Here is a 14,025-nt window from a genome sequence, read left to right as displayed (position 1 = left end):
TGCCGTACCCTTAGAGATGAGAACGCATGCAAATTTCAATTCTGGAATTTACCCAAAATTTGTTCGGTTATCAATCCAAGCTCACTTTGCAACCCTCAGCACTAGACACAACAATGGTGAGATTCTGCGGTTCCTGGCCTACAGGCACCACCTTCGTCCCTGCAGGCAGTCGCAAATTGGGGTACGCCTGCACGAATCTCGCAATAGCGTAGCTCGACTCCGTGAACGCAAAATCTTTGCCCAAACATATCCTCGGCCCGGAGTGAAACGGCACATACGCTGAGCCAATATTGACCAATTCATCCGTGAGCCACCTCTCAGGCCGGAAGTCCTCGGCGTCTTCCCCGTAGTATTCTTTCCTGCGGTGCATGTGGTACGTTGAGTAACCTATGCCCTGGCCTTTGCGTATCATTATTGGCTGCAACCCGTCAGCACCACCGCCTCTTGGCAGCCACGTTGTCCTGCTAGCGTTTCTGTTGTTGATTGGAATTTGCGGGTACAGTCGCAGTGTCTCCTTGATTACAGCGGCTAGATATGGCATACGTTGCAAATGGCCTCTGGTGAAGTTGGTCTTGCCGTCCGTTGCCTCGTAAATTTCGGCACGTAGTCGTGCGAGTTTTTCAGGGTGACGGACAAGCATAAAGATGGCCCAGGACATTGTACAGGCTGTGGTGTCACGGCCTGCCAGGAGGACGTTGATCAGTTGATCACGAACTTTTTGTGCGTTGCCGACTTGTTCGTAGAGGTCGATGATGAAGGGATATTTGGCGAAGGCCTCTTTCTCACCGAGCTCAGTCCTCGCTCTCATGGCTTTTCCGACGAAGTAATCTGCATAGGCACGAACAGCATCGCATGATTTTGTGAACGTTCGGGAGATGTGTAGAAAGTGTAGGTCACTGAGACGGAGTCGGAGCGCGGTCTTTTCAGAAGCATAGTCGAAGTGGTAGGCGAAGTCTTTGGTCTTTTCCACGCCGAGATCGTCCACTGGCTCGCCGAATAACAAGGCTGTTGTGGTTGACAAAGTGAAATTGAAACAGGCTGGCTGAATGTCGACTACACTCTTGGCACCTGCGAAGGAGGAAACGAATGATTCCACGAACGGTTCCAGGGTTGATAGATCGTTGTATTGGACACGCATGAATTGTCGCTTCAAAATGTCTCTGGAGTGTTTCCAAGCTGGTCCATCTTGACAGAATATGCCGTCTCCGAGGAATGGGAGGCAGCCGAGTCGGCGCGAGCCTAGCTCGAAATCTGCGAAGCGTGTCGTCAGTTCCGAAAGCAGGAGAGTGCATCTTCCATACCTTCAAATTTTGTGTTGTTGATGTACTCGAGGTTTTTTGGATCTGTAGTGAAGAAGCCTTGCAGACCGAATAGATAGTTGTCGCACGTCGCGTCTAGAGGTTCTAGGAATTGAGCCTGTACAGCGAACAACCTTTTCTGCCTCATTGCGTTGAGCTGTATGACAACCATATCAAGACTGAGTGGCCACTTGGTTGGCAATGTAGATCGTACGGCTTGACACCCGTGCTCAAGAGCAAATGCTTCATCGTCCTGGGGCTTGTTAGAGTGTTGCTGTCGAGCACAATCACAGCCCTACGAGTCTCTGTCGCCTTCTGGCGAGCACGGTTCTGGTCAGGTATGCTGCTGTATAGCAGCAGAGTGTAGCCAGCAGGATAGCTCTAGCGTTGTAGAAGTCGAAAGAGAACATGGTGGGTGAACAGAAAAGATAGGTTTCCATGCAGCGGCTGCGCACTTGAGCTACTTTTGCAGGCAGGCTTCAAAAGCTGGACAATTCGTTGTGACAGATGAATCTCAGCCTGACTTGGAGAAGCAACGTTTACTCCTGTTGAATAACTCGATGATTAGAGTTCGGAGCGATTGGGGTCGATTAAGAAGGACGGATGCAGCATTTAAGGAAGAGTCATTGTGCAAGACACGCGCGTGAAGTAATGTGCGATGTCTCTCAACGTGCTGGTCATATTGAGTCCAGAACCATCGAACAGGAAGATCGAGTAGCAATGTGCCCTGATGCGATTGGCACTTGCAACCGTAAGCTTGTAAAGGAAAGGTGGGGGCAGGCAGCAACACCAAGTCGTTATTCTTATTCTGTGCATGACAGTAGTGTCATTCGATGAGTAGACTAGCAAGGTAGTCCGTGAAGGCTGGGGACCTGGTTCGACTGCGACGCGTCTCTGTATTCATTGGAAGCGTCAAGATTGAGTTGTACTTGACTCTGTACTGTTTTCAAAAATTTGCAGAGGTTGGAAGCACAATCACCGACGCGATGTAATCATGTTGCCACCATGGTCGGGCAGCAAATACGAACAGTTGAGTCTATATATTTCTCTCTTGCCCCACCAAGGGATTTTGGAGTAATTTAATCCTTCACAGCCCTATCCCGGTCATGGGGCCGGATCGTGGCTTCCTGGATACAATGGTGGACTTGTTATAGGCCCAACGACTGCAAAGCCTGGTCTTATCCATTTCTGGTCTGCCATGCAGCCAATCGTTTGTGGTTGCAATCAATCAGCAGTTCGCAACGCGCAATAGCCTTCAGAACTGACGTTGTGATGTTAAATGTCCAGCCTGCAGAGCTACGTCTTCTGCGCGCCCAGTCCCACGTTTCTGTCCCAATTCTGTGCACGATACGACTTTGATAAGTCTCTATGAACATGTTGGCATCGAAGTCGTCGTCGCTGGACCATCTATTGAGTATACAGGAGCTGTCTCTGTGATTAGAAAATCCGGGGGTCAGCCTGATTGCAGACAAACTGATCGAAGCGCATTTCAGCAATTGCACCGTTCGCATAATGACAGGATATCGACGAGCATGATCGTTGCCCCAATAGCCGCCGCAGCGTATGGCCAAGTTGGACCCGGTCCAGTGTATCATGGAGACTTACACACAACCAAGGGACATAGTTTCGATCAAGTTACTATACGAGATTCTGCCACTGTCAACCTGCATCAAGGAGATATCTACTTTCCTCGGTCTGATTCAACAGAATTGCCACAGTTCTGGGTCTTGAAACAACCTTCTCTGCACTTCACTGGTCGAGCAGAACATTTGCAAATGATTCAGAGATGGTTCACAGAGGAAGAAAGCCGAAAGCCCAAGCATAGGGATAGACACAAGTCAATTGTCATCCAGGGTATGGGAGGTTCGGGCAAGACCCAGCTCGCTCTCAAGTATGCTCATGCTATGAGAAATTAGTGAGTCAAATCCTAATGCGCTGGCCGAATACTCACCACAATAGTTATTGGGGCATCTTTTGGATCGACGCAAGCAGTCGCCAGAACGCATATAACAACTTCGGTGAGATCGGTAAATATTTCGGAAAAGGTGACACTTTCAAGGCTGGTCTCTACTGGTTGTCTAGCAAAATAAATCAGAAATGGCTCCTTATCTTGGACAATGCCGATGACCCAGATGCTACAGCCTTGGACATCTCTGATCTCATTCCTCCAGGCAACAATGGTCATGTGCTGATCACTTCCAGAAACCCGCAGCTGCTTCATACTGAGGAGTACACTACATCAGGCTCCCTTCATCTAGAGGCTTTAGGCGAAGATGAGGCAATTGACCTTCTCCTCAAGTGCGCGTACGACGACGAATCCCTCTTGGCTGACGCTGATGCTAGGGACCTGGCTCAAGAGATCACGACAAAAGTGCTCTACCGCTTAGCGAAAACGATCGATGCGGCTGGTCGCTTCATTCGTCAGAAGAAATACACGCTCGAGAAGTATTTAAAGCACTATCTACCTATTCAACGAAAACGCGAACGTCTCAGCAGAGACAATGGGGAAAATACCGATAAGGTTTTGATTGCGATTCAAACCACGTGGGAGACTCCGTTACGTGACATCAAGCTAAAGGCGAAGAATTCCCAAGAACATGAAGATGCTGTTGCTTTGTTCCACGTCTTCACGTTTCTTCACTATGATGGCGTCACCCAACAGGTCTTTGAAAACCTCTGGAGGTCCCCTGCCTGTCAATCCACCATTACTGGGTCCATGCCTTATATTCTGACATCCGGCCACACCGAAACGTTGGAATTGGCGAGTCGATTGGAGACTGCGACACAGTTGTTGCATAGTTACGGTGTGTTGGAGTCCTGTAACTTCGATTCCACAACGGAAACCACAAACCGACCGTGCTATACTTTTCATCCCTTGGTTCAGAGTTCCGCTCGACACAAACTCAAAACCAACAATGGACGTGGTGACCAGCGGCCGCAATGGCTGAAGCGCGCTATTCATGTTCTAGCTTCCGGCATATCTGAACAGGCAGAAGACATCGACGCAAAGTACGCCAGAAGACTGATACCTCACATAAGGGAATGCATCAAACTTGTCGAGGACATTGACGAGTCTCAGCACTTATGTGAAGACAACTCCGAGCAGGTCGAATTAGCCGCGCAGCTCGGGTCGGATTCGAATTTCAAAGCTCGAGACCATTATGGCTTCGATGTCCAGAAGCTCAAGCACTCGTTGTTGTTTACACACCAGGGGGCATTGCAATATGAACGTTTCGCTCTTGTCTACCACACTGTCGCTTGGTGGCAAATTTCCGTCAACTTCTACAAGCGAGCACTGCTTTTCAGGCAGCTCAAACAAGGGAGCAGACATGAACAAGTGCTAAACAACAGGAGAAGGATGGCGCTCGATATGTTCTGGAATGACGAATTAGAAGATAGTGTAAGAAACTTAATCTTTATCTTAATCTCAAGATGGCGAAAGCGAGATTCATGGGCAGACTGGCTGTTTTCACCACTTTCCCCTGGTCACATCAGTTACTGTACGGCGCTCAGCGATCTCACGGAAGCGCTTTGGAGAGTACGCAAACACTTTGAAGCAGTACGTCTTGGAGAACGAGCTGTCTCAGGACTGACTGAAAGACTTGGAGTTGACGATGCGCGTACAGCTACGGCTAGACTGAATCTCGCCCGCGTCTACAACCACGTCGACAAGACGGAAGAAGCACATGGGATATTGGTCTCAGTTGTGCGAGCACGTAAAAGACGACCCTCGTTAGTGGACGGGGGTACTTCGCAGACATCTCGGCATAAACTGCCCCCTGGTTTCAACAATGTCGATACACTATTTGCAAGGAACGAACTGGCGTTCAGTCTGAGGAAAAAGCCAGGGCGGGGCCTTATAGTGGAGCGAATATCAAGAAATGTGAGTCAACAAGCTGTCGAAATTCTAGGTGAAGAGCATCCGTGGACACTGTTTTCCCTCTCCGATTTGGCAAAACATTTAAGCATCGTCCGCAAACCACAATCAGGACAAACGGAAACTGAACACCAAGAAGCTGTTGAAATCATGGAAGGCATAATGCCCATGGCTAGAAGAGCTTTGGAGGCCCAACGGCACCATTTCTTCCTGATACAGGGACAACTCGCCAGGGTATATGCTTACAATGGGAAGTGGAAAGAAGCTGAGGCGACTCTAGTCGACTTGGTCAAGTCCACTGAGCCGACTGAGCTGCACTGGTACGGAGCGGCAGCAGCATTAGCACGAGTCCATTACCGTGCAGGATCTTATCAAGAGGCAGAAACGCTGCTGAAGAGACTGATAAGGATTCGCGCACCGAAAAAGGACTCTCATACAGCTAAAAATCCGGAGTTGCTGAACGTGTTGGATCAAACAGCTACACTTTACAAGAAAACCAACCAGATTGAGAAGCTGGTTGCATTGAAGACCGAATATCCTATGGCCGACGAAACTCTGGAGGACGGCGCGATGTTCGAAAATTTCAACACACAGATGTCAGAAGTCTCGAATCCCTTCAAGACTGTCTATGATATTGCGATGTTTCTCTGGATAGATAGGGATAAATGGTGGTGGGAAGAGTCACTATATCAAGCATGCAAGCGAGCTGGTCAGAAGTACTGGACTGAGAATAACAACCCGGATCAAACCGACGAAGACGAAGCAATGTTCAACAAAGAAAATAGGCGACGTGATCCACCTTAAAGTGCCTCTTGAGAGAGACTGGTGTGCACCAGAAGGACTACGAATTTTCATCTCACACGGTGCAGGCAGCATGACGTGTCTGACAAACACCCCAGTCGAAGCAAAGAACTGCCACTTGAAGATGCTCCAAGGTGTAACTCGGATCGAGCCTGATGGTCGATCTTGGTATGCTGCGTCACTCGGCCCTCGTGCTATGCGTCAGCATCCACTGTGACTCCGCTCAGCACTCTTCAAGTCACTGCGCTTCGCTCCACGACCATGCGCACCACTTGCGAATTAAGTCTCAAACAAAGAACGAAGGACTGCGACGGAGGTTCACCAGGTACTTGGTAGCAAGATGACTTGGTCTACCGAGAGGAAAGCGACATGGCGACTCGGAACAGTCTTCGAATTAGATTATGTGCCTATCTAACATATTTAAGACGCTCGCTAACCTCCTGGGTACATTGCAGGTCATTGCAAGTCATTATGTGGGTATATACTTTTCTCTTCATCGTTCTCCCTCTATGCTGGACAGTAAGGTGGTGGGCACGGCAGCCCATAAGAGTATGAGGTATAAATTCCGATCGGGCACTCGTCGTAGTCTTGGAAGAACTCGAAATGTGTGTCGCTGGTGTAAGTCATGCCTGCGACGCCTGTATGTTGTCAGCAGTGGTTGTGAGAAAAGGAGATCAAAGACTTACAAGTACCGGCACCAACAAAGCAAGGACCAACGTCAATGGTGTAAGCAAACCCAGGCTCCATATGAATGGGAGGGAAATCTGGGAATGGACCAGGCTGCGGCTGGTTGTTCCATGTCGTTTGTGGGCCTGGACAGCTTCCAGGATTATAGCCCTTGAAAAAGAAAGAGCCAGGACCAGAGTATGTGTACGACGAGGTTTTGAGCTGCGACTGTTTAGGGAAGAGGAATTCGAGTGTGCAGTTTGCGTCTGCTCGGGATGCTGGGACGTCGAAGCTGAAGATGGAAGCGACGTCGTTGGGAGTGAATACGCCGTTGTATTGAGGGCCGTATGCCTTGTCTGGGTTGGCTTTTGAGACCTGAGTGATGTAGTGAGGGAACTCGAATTGGCCTGGGGTCAGGTATCCTGGACATCCGTCACGTTTGCTCCTCGTCCATTCATGGTCGCCTAATTCCCTTTTGTTGACTAGTTGCCATGGGGCTGCGGTGATGACGCCGGCGAGAGCAGCGAATGTGATTAAGCCTTTCATCTTGACGGAGTTAAGAACGAGTGTACTGTTTTAGTATGATTAGGTGTTGATGCGTTCGAGGTGAAGATTTGGCGAAGTTCTGGTGAAGCACAAGACCAACCGAATGGACTGCCATTTCTTTATAGCTCATCAGCTAAGCTCACCAAGAAACCATTTAGATCTTCAACGGCCTGGACAAGGCCAGGATAACACTCCGCAATCCTGCAATCAGTGTAGGCTGGTTAGTAAGGTATAGCGTGATGAGCGATGTGGCATGACTGCAACGCTGACTGAGACATGCTCGTTTAGTGAGGCCTCTTGCGCCAACATAGCAAAAGGAGCACTGCCGCAGCAGGGAAATGGGAATAGTTACTGGGAAGTCCAAGAGCTACTGGTTGGTGAAACTGACTGGGCCGAGCGAAAATGGTATTGGTGCTTAGTTTTAGGGGCACATGCCCAGCCAAGATTGGAAGTACGTTGGTGCCTGCATTAGTGTAAAGCTTGTTCGTCGTGCTGGACTTGAGCACGAGTCCAGAGCCGTTGCACTTTGCGTGCGCAATCCTCTTTCGCTGAGTTGGAAAACACCAGTCCCTACGAATGCAAACTGCATCTCATGCTAGGATGTAGTAATCGATCGAAATGTGATGCACAAGGCAAGCACCTGGAACCTCAACAAAAGCCACAAAACGGGGCGCAGTTTAGGCGAGAGTGTATTGTGATCGGCAGCCAAGGCGACCGCCAAATGCTTGTCTAGTGCTTGGGTCATCCTTCGCTGCTTCTTGAGGCTTGAACCGTTATTTGGATATTTGGTAACAATCTTACCGGAACAACGGCCTGACGTATCAATGCCACTAACCAATATTAGATCTCGTGACTGCTGCTTGTGACGTGTCAGGAATCTCATATACCACATTGAAGACGCGATGGTCGCGACTTGACTCGTCTAGCAATAACCCAGTTGTCAAAACTGAGCTGAAATGGCTCAACTGCTTTACCACTAGGCAGAGGTGGTATCATGGTCTCGTATATGTCTCAAATGAGGTGCCAGTAGTAGAAAGGAAGGCAGCGGAATACCCGAGAGCCAACTTCTCTTTGCAGAACACTGATGTGAATCCACATTTTGTACGATAAGAATAGCTTCTTAGTAAGCCAATTGCACGCTAGTGGCAAGCACCCCACGAAACGACGTGCACCTCTCGAGATGTCTTGAGCTCTTCGATCTGTTGGTGACTCCGTTGAACGTGGGTGTGACGAAATGGAACGACAACGTTGCAAACACTGTGAGACGTACCACTATTTGCTGTTCGTGTGTTCCTGGCTTACACAAAGTACTGAGCAGAAAGAGTAACTTTACATACGTGCCATGGGCGGCTGTCGGAAGTCCGCTTCTCTATGCTTTGACCTTCAATTTCCAGCCAACATGGCATGTTCTTGCTGCGAAAAAGGCGCTAGCCGTCGCTAACAGCAGTATTCCAGAAAACAGCTGTACCCCAATCCACCTGCCAGTAGATGTCAAGATGGCTCCTGAAACGGGTGTACCGATAAGCAAACCAAACGAACACACAAAGAATGATTGACCCATTCTCGTGCCTATCTTGCGTAAGTCAGGCGTGAGCGCGACGATAGCAACAGGGGCTATGCTGATGAAAGCACCGCTGAAGAAACCATAGAAACATGCAAAGGCTATGATACCTCCGAGAGTACTAACGCCGATCCAGATCAATGCCATGACACCCGTAAGGAAAGCAGCAGGCACTAAAACGTTCATTGGCCCGATGTAATCTCCCACAAAGTTCGGTATAATTCTGCCTGGTACACTGGCAGTGTTGAGGATAGGAAGGAGGTAGAATCCGAAACTTGTATCGGTGAGTCCTGTCTGAATAGCGTACGGCTGGATGTAATAGACAGGCCCATAAAACGAGGTGAATGCCAGGAACATTCCAACACAATATAGGGTATAAGGTCCTTCCTTGAAGGCATCCAGATCCAACAATTTCCGCTTCTGTTTCGGCATAACACGCTGCTTCATAATGCAGATACTGAACGTGAGGGTGCCGAGAGCAATGAAGGCAATAGCCCGGGTGGCCCAACCAAAGCCGACCCTCTGTTCCAGAGCCCGAAAGACAATAGGATAGCAAATGCCTCCACAACTCGAACCAGCTGCGGCAATACCGTTTGCCAGGGCTTTCTTCGTCGTGAAGTACTGCGGGAGAATGGCAACGGACGGTACCCATAGGAAACCATTTCCAAGCCCAACGACGATGCCTTGTGCTATGACGACTTGCCAGTACTCACGGCAGAGACTGGTCATCATGAAGCCGAAGGGGACCAGGAAGCTGCCAATAACAACGAGAGTCCTGAAATATCCTCGATCGTATATAGGTCCTGTCACAACCCCGACCATGAGCAGCAGGAATGCTTGTATTGAGCCAATCCATGATATATTGGAAGGAGTTTCGGACCAGTATGGGTTGTTCTCGTAGTATGTTTGGAAGACTCCAAAAGAATTGACAGTGCCCCTAGAAGTCTAGAGTTAGCTGTCTCATTTATGTGCAGGAACCAGGAATGGCTCGAGACGTACCAGCAATTGAAAAAGAGAAAGAAGGAGCCCAACACTTGTAACCATGCTACTGTCCCACCATTCGGCGGAGGATCAGGCTCTCTCGACTCTCGTTCTGTCTTGGCAGGCAAATGTGCCTCAGCGTCAATCTCTGCTTCCACGGGGGAGTCGACCGTTGCTGCATTGCCACCGACAGTACTTGCAGAGCCTCCATGTCGACCTCTAGTCTCAACCATCTCTTTCGTCAACACCAGCGCTGAATGGCTAATGCTCGATCAATATCATAACAACGACTCACGCCATTGGAGTGGATGAAAACAACTCCGCGTCAAAAGAGAACAATGGGAATTGTTGGAAAGGGCGCTCATATCCGGGATGGAACTAATACCAGTAGGTAGTGGTAAAGCATGAGCAGAGTTCGGCTATCGGCTCGAAGCTCGTCTCTCTTTGGAGATTTTCTGACAAATCCGTGCTGGTAGATTTACAAAAAAACGTTTTGGAGAAAGAAACTTGACTTAGCTCGTGTTAGTGTGTTGCCGAGCTGTACGCTAATAAATTCACGGAGAAGAACTTTGGATGCGGCAGGACATGCAACATGGAAGCGTTCGTGCAAAACATGTGTGGTCGCATGGAAAAGGTACGCTCCCTGTCGACACTAACACGGTGTTCTCCTCGTGCTGTTACGAGGTGTCACAAAAAATTCCAAACTTCAAAATGCTAACAATCCCCCCGCATGCGCAATATTGTTCGAGTCACTGCCCAATGCTCTCGACAGGTCGATAGGATGGAATCTTCGACCATTGACAATCTGCCCCTGCTTCCACACCTCGTAATGTGATCGTTGGTCGACTTTCACATATTGCATGCTGGGTCGAACTCGTGTTGAGCCTATTTTTCACCTGCAGTATGTGGCAGGTTTTCTCGAGAAACGTGGCGCCCCCGATCCCCTACGAAATGGCACGTGGCTGCTTCTCGTGCAATGCTCCAGGTCGAATAGGAAGGGCCATTTTCAAGGATTTCACAAAGCCTTTCGTGCGGGTGGAAGATGTGATAAGGCCGCAACCAGGCTGGTCTGTCAACACAGGTTGGAGAAGCGTCCATTTACCTCCATGGTATCGCATAGTGGCTCATAGCAACTCTTCGCAGGTCCAATCTTCGAATGAGCCATCAGGAAGATACCTTCGCACAATCAAAGGAATCTTCTTTTCATCAAACTCCTTCATAGCAATTTGCAAAGGGTCGGTCTCGCCCTGGAGATCAACCAGAGGTGGAGCATTCATGCTAATTTGGAGTGCTCTAGTGCCAAGTACTCGAGCTCTTTCGTATTTGGTCATGTAAGGTGTTGTTGTCCTTTTGTCGTCTGGGATTTTCTTCGAGTCTTCTCCGGCGGGTTTCGCAGTTCTTTTCTGACCACCATCGACTGCATTGGCATCTGCTTCCACAAGTTCCATGCGCTCATTATCGTAGACCTCATTTCTTGCTTGCAAGGCATCCTCGTCCATGTCAGCATCGGGCAGAATGTCCTGTTCGTCCTCCTCTGGCTCGTAGAAGGCATCCTCAGGCTCTTCTGCGCCGAATCTGTAGATGGAAGTCAGCGCATGTTCAAAACACTACCCAGGAGACTCACGCAGCATCATCGTCACCACCGTAATCCGACATCTTCACAGTGAGCGAAAGGTGTGTACGTTCAGTGTTGTGAGGATGCGCAACAAGTGGTTCACAGAAGTTTACAACCCAATCGTCGCGGGTGCAGATCGCTGACCGGGCATACACTAAATCCTGCACACTCTTTACGGCAAATAATTGCTGCTGATCGTACATAGATATTGGCACAAAGCGGCTAATACTGTCCACGAACAGTGACAACGGCTCCTAACGGCTTGTGACGTTTCTTGGCGGGTCACCCCCACAGCGCAAAGCAAGTGGTCCAGAGTGCAGTTTTCATGCTTTTCATGCGCAACAGCCACATGTCACTCACGATCTGTTGCTGCTCTACCCACCCCTGCTCATTCCCAGTGAGAAAGCCGCACATGTGCTTCAGCCAACGACATGGAAGCACTGTCGGACGACGAGTTCGATCATGTCCGAGACTTCGATATAACGGACCCGGAGAGTGATATCGACAGCGACCAAGGCGACCACGATACTCCCTCGACCACTCCTCCACGAACACAAACCCCTCGTCCTTCTACCTCCAAACCCATTGTTTGTCCCTACAAAGACTGCTCCAAGACTTTTAGTCGCAATTCGCACTTAGAAGAGCACCTTAGATCCCATACCGGGGATCGACCTTTCAAATGTCCCCATACCTTCTGCCCTCAAACGTACTTGCGCGAGACTCACCTGAAGCATCACCTCAAAAGTGCCCATTCTACTGTTCGAGATCATGTGTGTACCTGGAAAGGTTGCGATAAAGCTTTCGCAACTGGCACGAGGTTGCGCAGACATCTGAAAGCGCATGAGGATAAAGAGCAGTACAGATGCCGTGGGTACGACGGCTGTAACGCGACTTTCCGAAAACACGAAACTTTGAGAAAGCACATCCTGGTTGAGCATGAAGACACGAAACCTTTTCCTTGCAACTATGTCCACCCCGAGTCCGGTGCACCATGCACGAAAGCATTCGACACTGCCGACCGCCTCAAGAACCACAAACGAGCAATGCACGACAACTCCAAATACTCTTGCACTATATGCGCGAATAATCATGGAACAGTACACACGCCGATGACCACAGAAGAACAGCCGTCTCCATTCTCTTTTGCAACTTTCCCGGAGCTGCAATCTCACATTGCTCAAGCACATCCCCTCAAATGTCCCTACTGTACAGCAACATCCGTATCTAACAAAGAGTACAAACGACATCTTGAGCTGGATCATGGTATCATTGACGAGGCAAAACAAAACGCGAAGAAATTTCCGTGTAACTATCTTGGCTGCGACCACGTTTCCACTAAGCAAGGCAATCTTAATGTACACGTCAAGACTGTGCACGAAAAGAAAAAGGAATTCATCTGCGGTGCTACAAATATCCCCGTGCCAATAGAATTGCAAGGTCGACCACAGATTGAACTTCTAGGATGCAGCAAGTCGTTTACGAGCAAGGCTAGTCTTATCGAGCACGTTCGTACTGCACATTTCTTGTTGCCTAGCAAAAGAGCTCAGCGGGAGGAGGCAAAAAAACTCAAACGGAGTGCAGAAGACTCCCTCTCATATTCTGCTCCCAAACGAAGAATGCCTCGTAAGGACAAGGGCACTAAAAAAGCATCTACGCTCGATACTCTGGTCGGCACGAATGAAGTAGCTCTATCTACCTCCTTCCCTATCATCAAGTCCTACTCAGAGAAGTCACCAGCCTCGCATAGCTTTGATGAGATCATGGAAGACGAAGCTGACGATCCAGATGATCCGAATCAGCTTTCTGGCTCCATGACTATATTTGGTCAGCATCTCTACCATAACGGCCAAGCTCATCGTCTAGTGAGTGAAGACGACAGCGCCGACCTTGTCACAATCGACGACGGCCAGTATATCCCATGCCAAAATGGTCACGCGATGGCTTTTCAAGATGCACATATGCAGCCATTCTTCGATTTCGAGCACGAACAGGAACTCATCCGGTCGCACCTCGACCCAGTACTACTACAAGCCTGATTCATTCAACTTGAGAACATCAACGAAGCAACAGCCCCGATATATTATTATTTTCTGCACCATTCGTTCTGCATTCTTTTGAAGATACCCCTTTGAGCGACTCATGACGACGATCAGTTTACGATTGACCGACCGACGAACGCGGTCGATGGAAAAAAGTGTTTCATACATGGGTGGGCGTTAAAGCGGTGCAAGTGGTTGATAGGCATTAGAGCAAACCATGTCAAGCTTCGTGCATAGGGGCTTGTCGTGTGGAGGATCGACAATGCAAGCACTTTAATCTTAGCATGATATAGGAACATGGTACAACAAAAGTGACTTTCATCATAGCATATGACTTGTAAGGTCTCACGAAAATACCTTCCACCCCTGGGTCCCGTGTTCGTGCCAAGGATGCTCTTTTATTCCTCCGTAGTCACTCTTGCTCTGTTAGCTTTGTCTACCACACTGTCACAACATGGCATGCCCACATGTCATGCCTCTTATCTAAAGCCATAACTACCACAACCAAAGTACCCTTGCCGCACCATGCTGCTGATGTTACCAGCATCTACCGAAGCGGAACATGTCCGCTAGACCGACCTTCCCCTCGAGCTGCCATCCGATGAGCTGAACAGGGTACTACTCAAGTATTACTAAACACC

At 49.1% G+C, this 14,025-nt stretch overlaps 6 protein-coding genes across 6 annotated transcripts; 2 read left to right on the top strand and 4 right to left on the bottom strand.

The window, feature by feature from the left end:
• Window positions 1-70: 70 nt before the first annotated feature.
• On the bottom strand, window positions 71-1,446 carry LTR64_007448 (uncharacterized protein; the record flags this gene model as incomplete). Its single annotated transcript, XM_064901766.1, has 2 exons — window positions 71-1,251; window positions 1,302-1,446. The coding sequence occupies 2 exons, from the start codon at window positions 1,444-1,446 to the stop codon at window positions 71-73; spliced, it is 1,326 nt and encodes a 441-aa protein (XP_064751445.1).
• Window positions 1,447-2,830: 1,384 nt separating this feature from the next.
• On the top strand, window positions 2,831-5,979 carry LTR64_007447 (uncharacterized protein; the record flags this gene model as incomplete). Its single annotated transcript, XM_064901765.1, has 2 exons — window positions 2,831-3,189; window positions 3,258-5,979. 2 exons carry the CDS (start codon window positions 2,831-2,833, stop codon window positions 5,977-5,979), a joined length of 3,081 nt encoding a protein of 1,026 aa, XP_064751444.1.
• Window positions 5,980-6,483: 504 nt separating this feature from the next.
• LTR64_007446 (uncharacterized protein) lies at window positions 6,484-7,188 on the bottom strand (the record flags this gene model as incomplete). Its single annotated transcript, XM_064901764.1, has 2 exons — window positions 6,484-6,614; window positions 6,663-7,188. 2 exons carry the CDS (start codon window positions 7,186-7,188, stop codon window positions 6,484-6,486), a joined length of 657 nt encoding a protein of 218 aa, XP_064751443.1.
• A 1,369-nt stretch (window positions 7,189-8,557) lies between these two features.
• On the bottom strand, window positions 8,558-9,963 carry LTR64_007445 (uncharacterized protein; the record flags this gene model as incomplete). Its single annotated transcript, XM_064901763.1, has 2 exons — window positions 8,558-9,686; window positions 9,749-9,963. The coding sequence occupies 2 exons, from the start codon at window positions 9,961-9,963 to the stop codon at window positions 8,558-8,560; spliced, it is 1,344 nt and encodes a 447-aa protein (XP_064751442.1).
• Window positions 9,964-10,854: 891 nt separating this feature from the next.
• RPO26 (subunit common to RNA polymerases I, II, and III) lies at window positions 10,855-11,386 on the bottom strand (the record flags this gene model as incomplete). Its single annotated transcript, XM_064901762.1, has 2 exons — window positions 10,855-11,305; window positions 11,355-11,386. The coding sequence occupies 2 exons, from the start codon at window positions 11,384-11,386 to the stop codon at window positions 10,855-10,857; spliced, it is 483 nt and encodes a 160-aa protein (XP_064751441.1).
• Window positions 11,387-11,776: 390 nt separating this feature from the next.
• LTR64_007443 (uncharacterized protein) lies at window positions 11,777-13,381 on the top strand (the record flags this gene model as incomplete). Its single annotated transcript, XM_064901761.1, has 1 exon — window positions 11,777-13,381. The coding sequence occupies one exon, from the start codon at window positions 11,777-11,779 to the stop codon at window positions 13,379-13,381; it is 1,605 nt and encodes a 534-aa protein (XP_064751440.1).
• Between the last annotated feature and the right edge of the window lie 644 nt (window positions 13,382-14,025).

Source organism: Lithohypha guttulata, assembly GCF_036872675.1.
Source record: "Lithohypha guttulata strain CCFEE 5908 chromosome Unknown scaffold_6, whole genome shotgun sequence".
Classification (NCBI taxonomy): Eukaryota; Fungi; Ascomycota; class Eurotiomycetes; order Chaetothyriales; family Trichomeriaceae; genus Lithohypha; species Lithohypha guttulata.
Note: the sequence above shows the minus strand (reverse complement) of the source record. Positions and strands in the feature narration are given on the sequence as shown.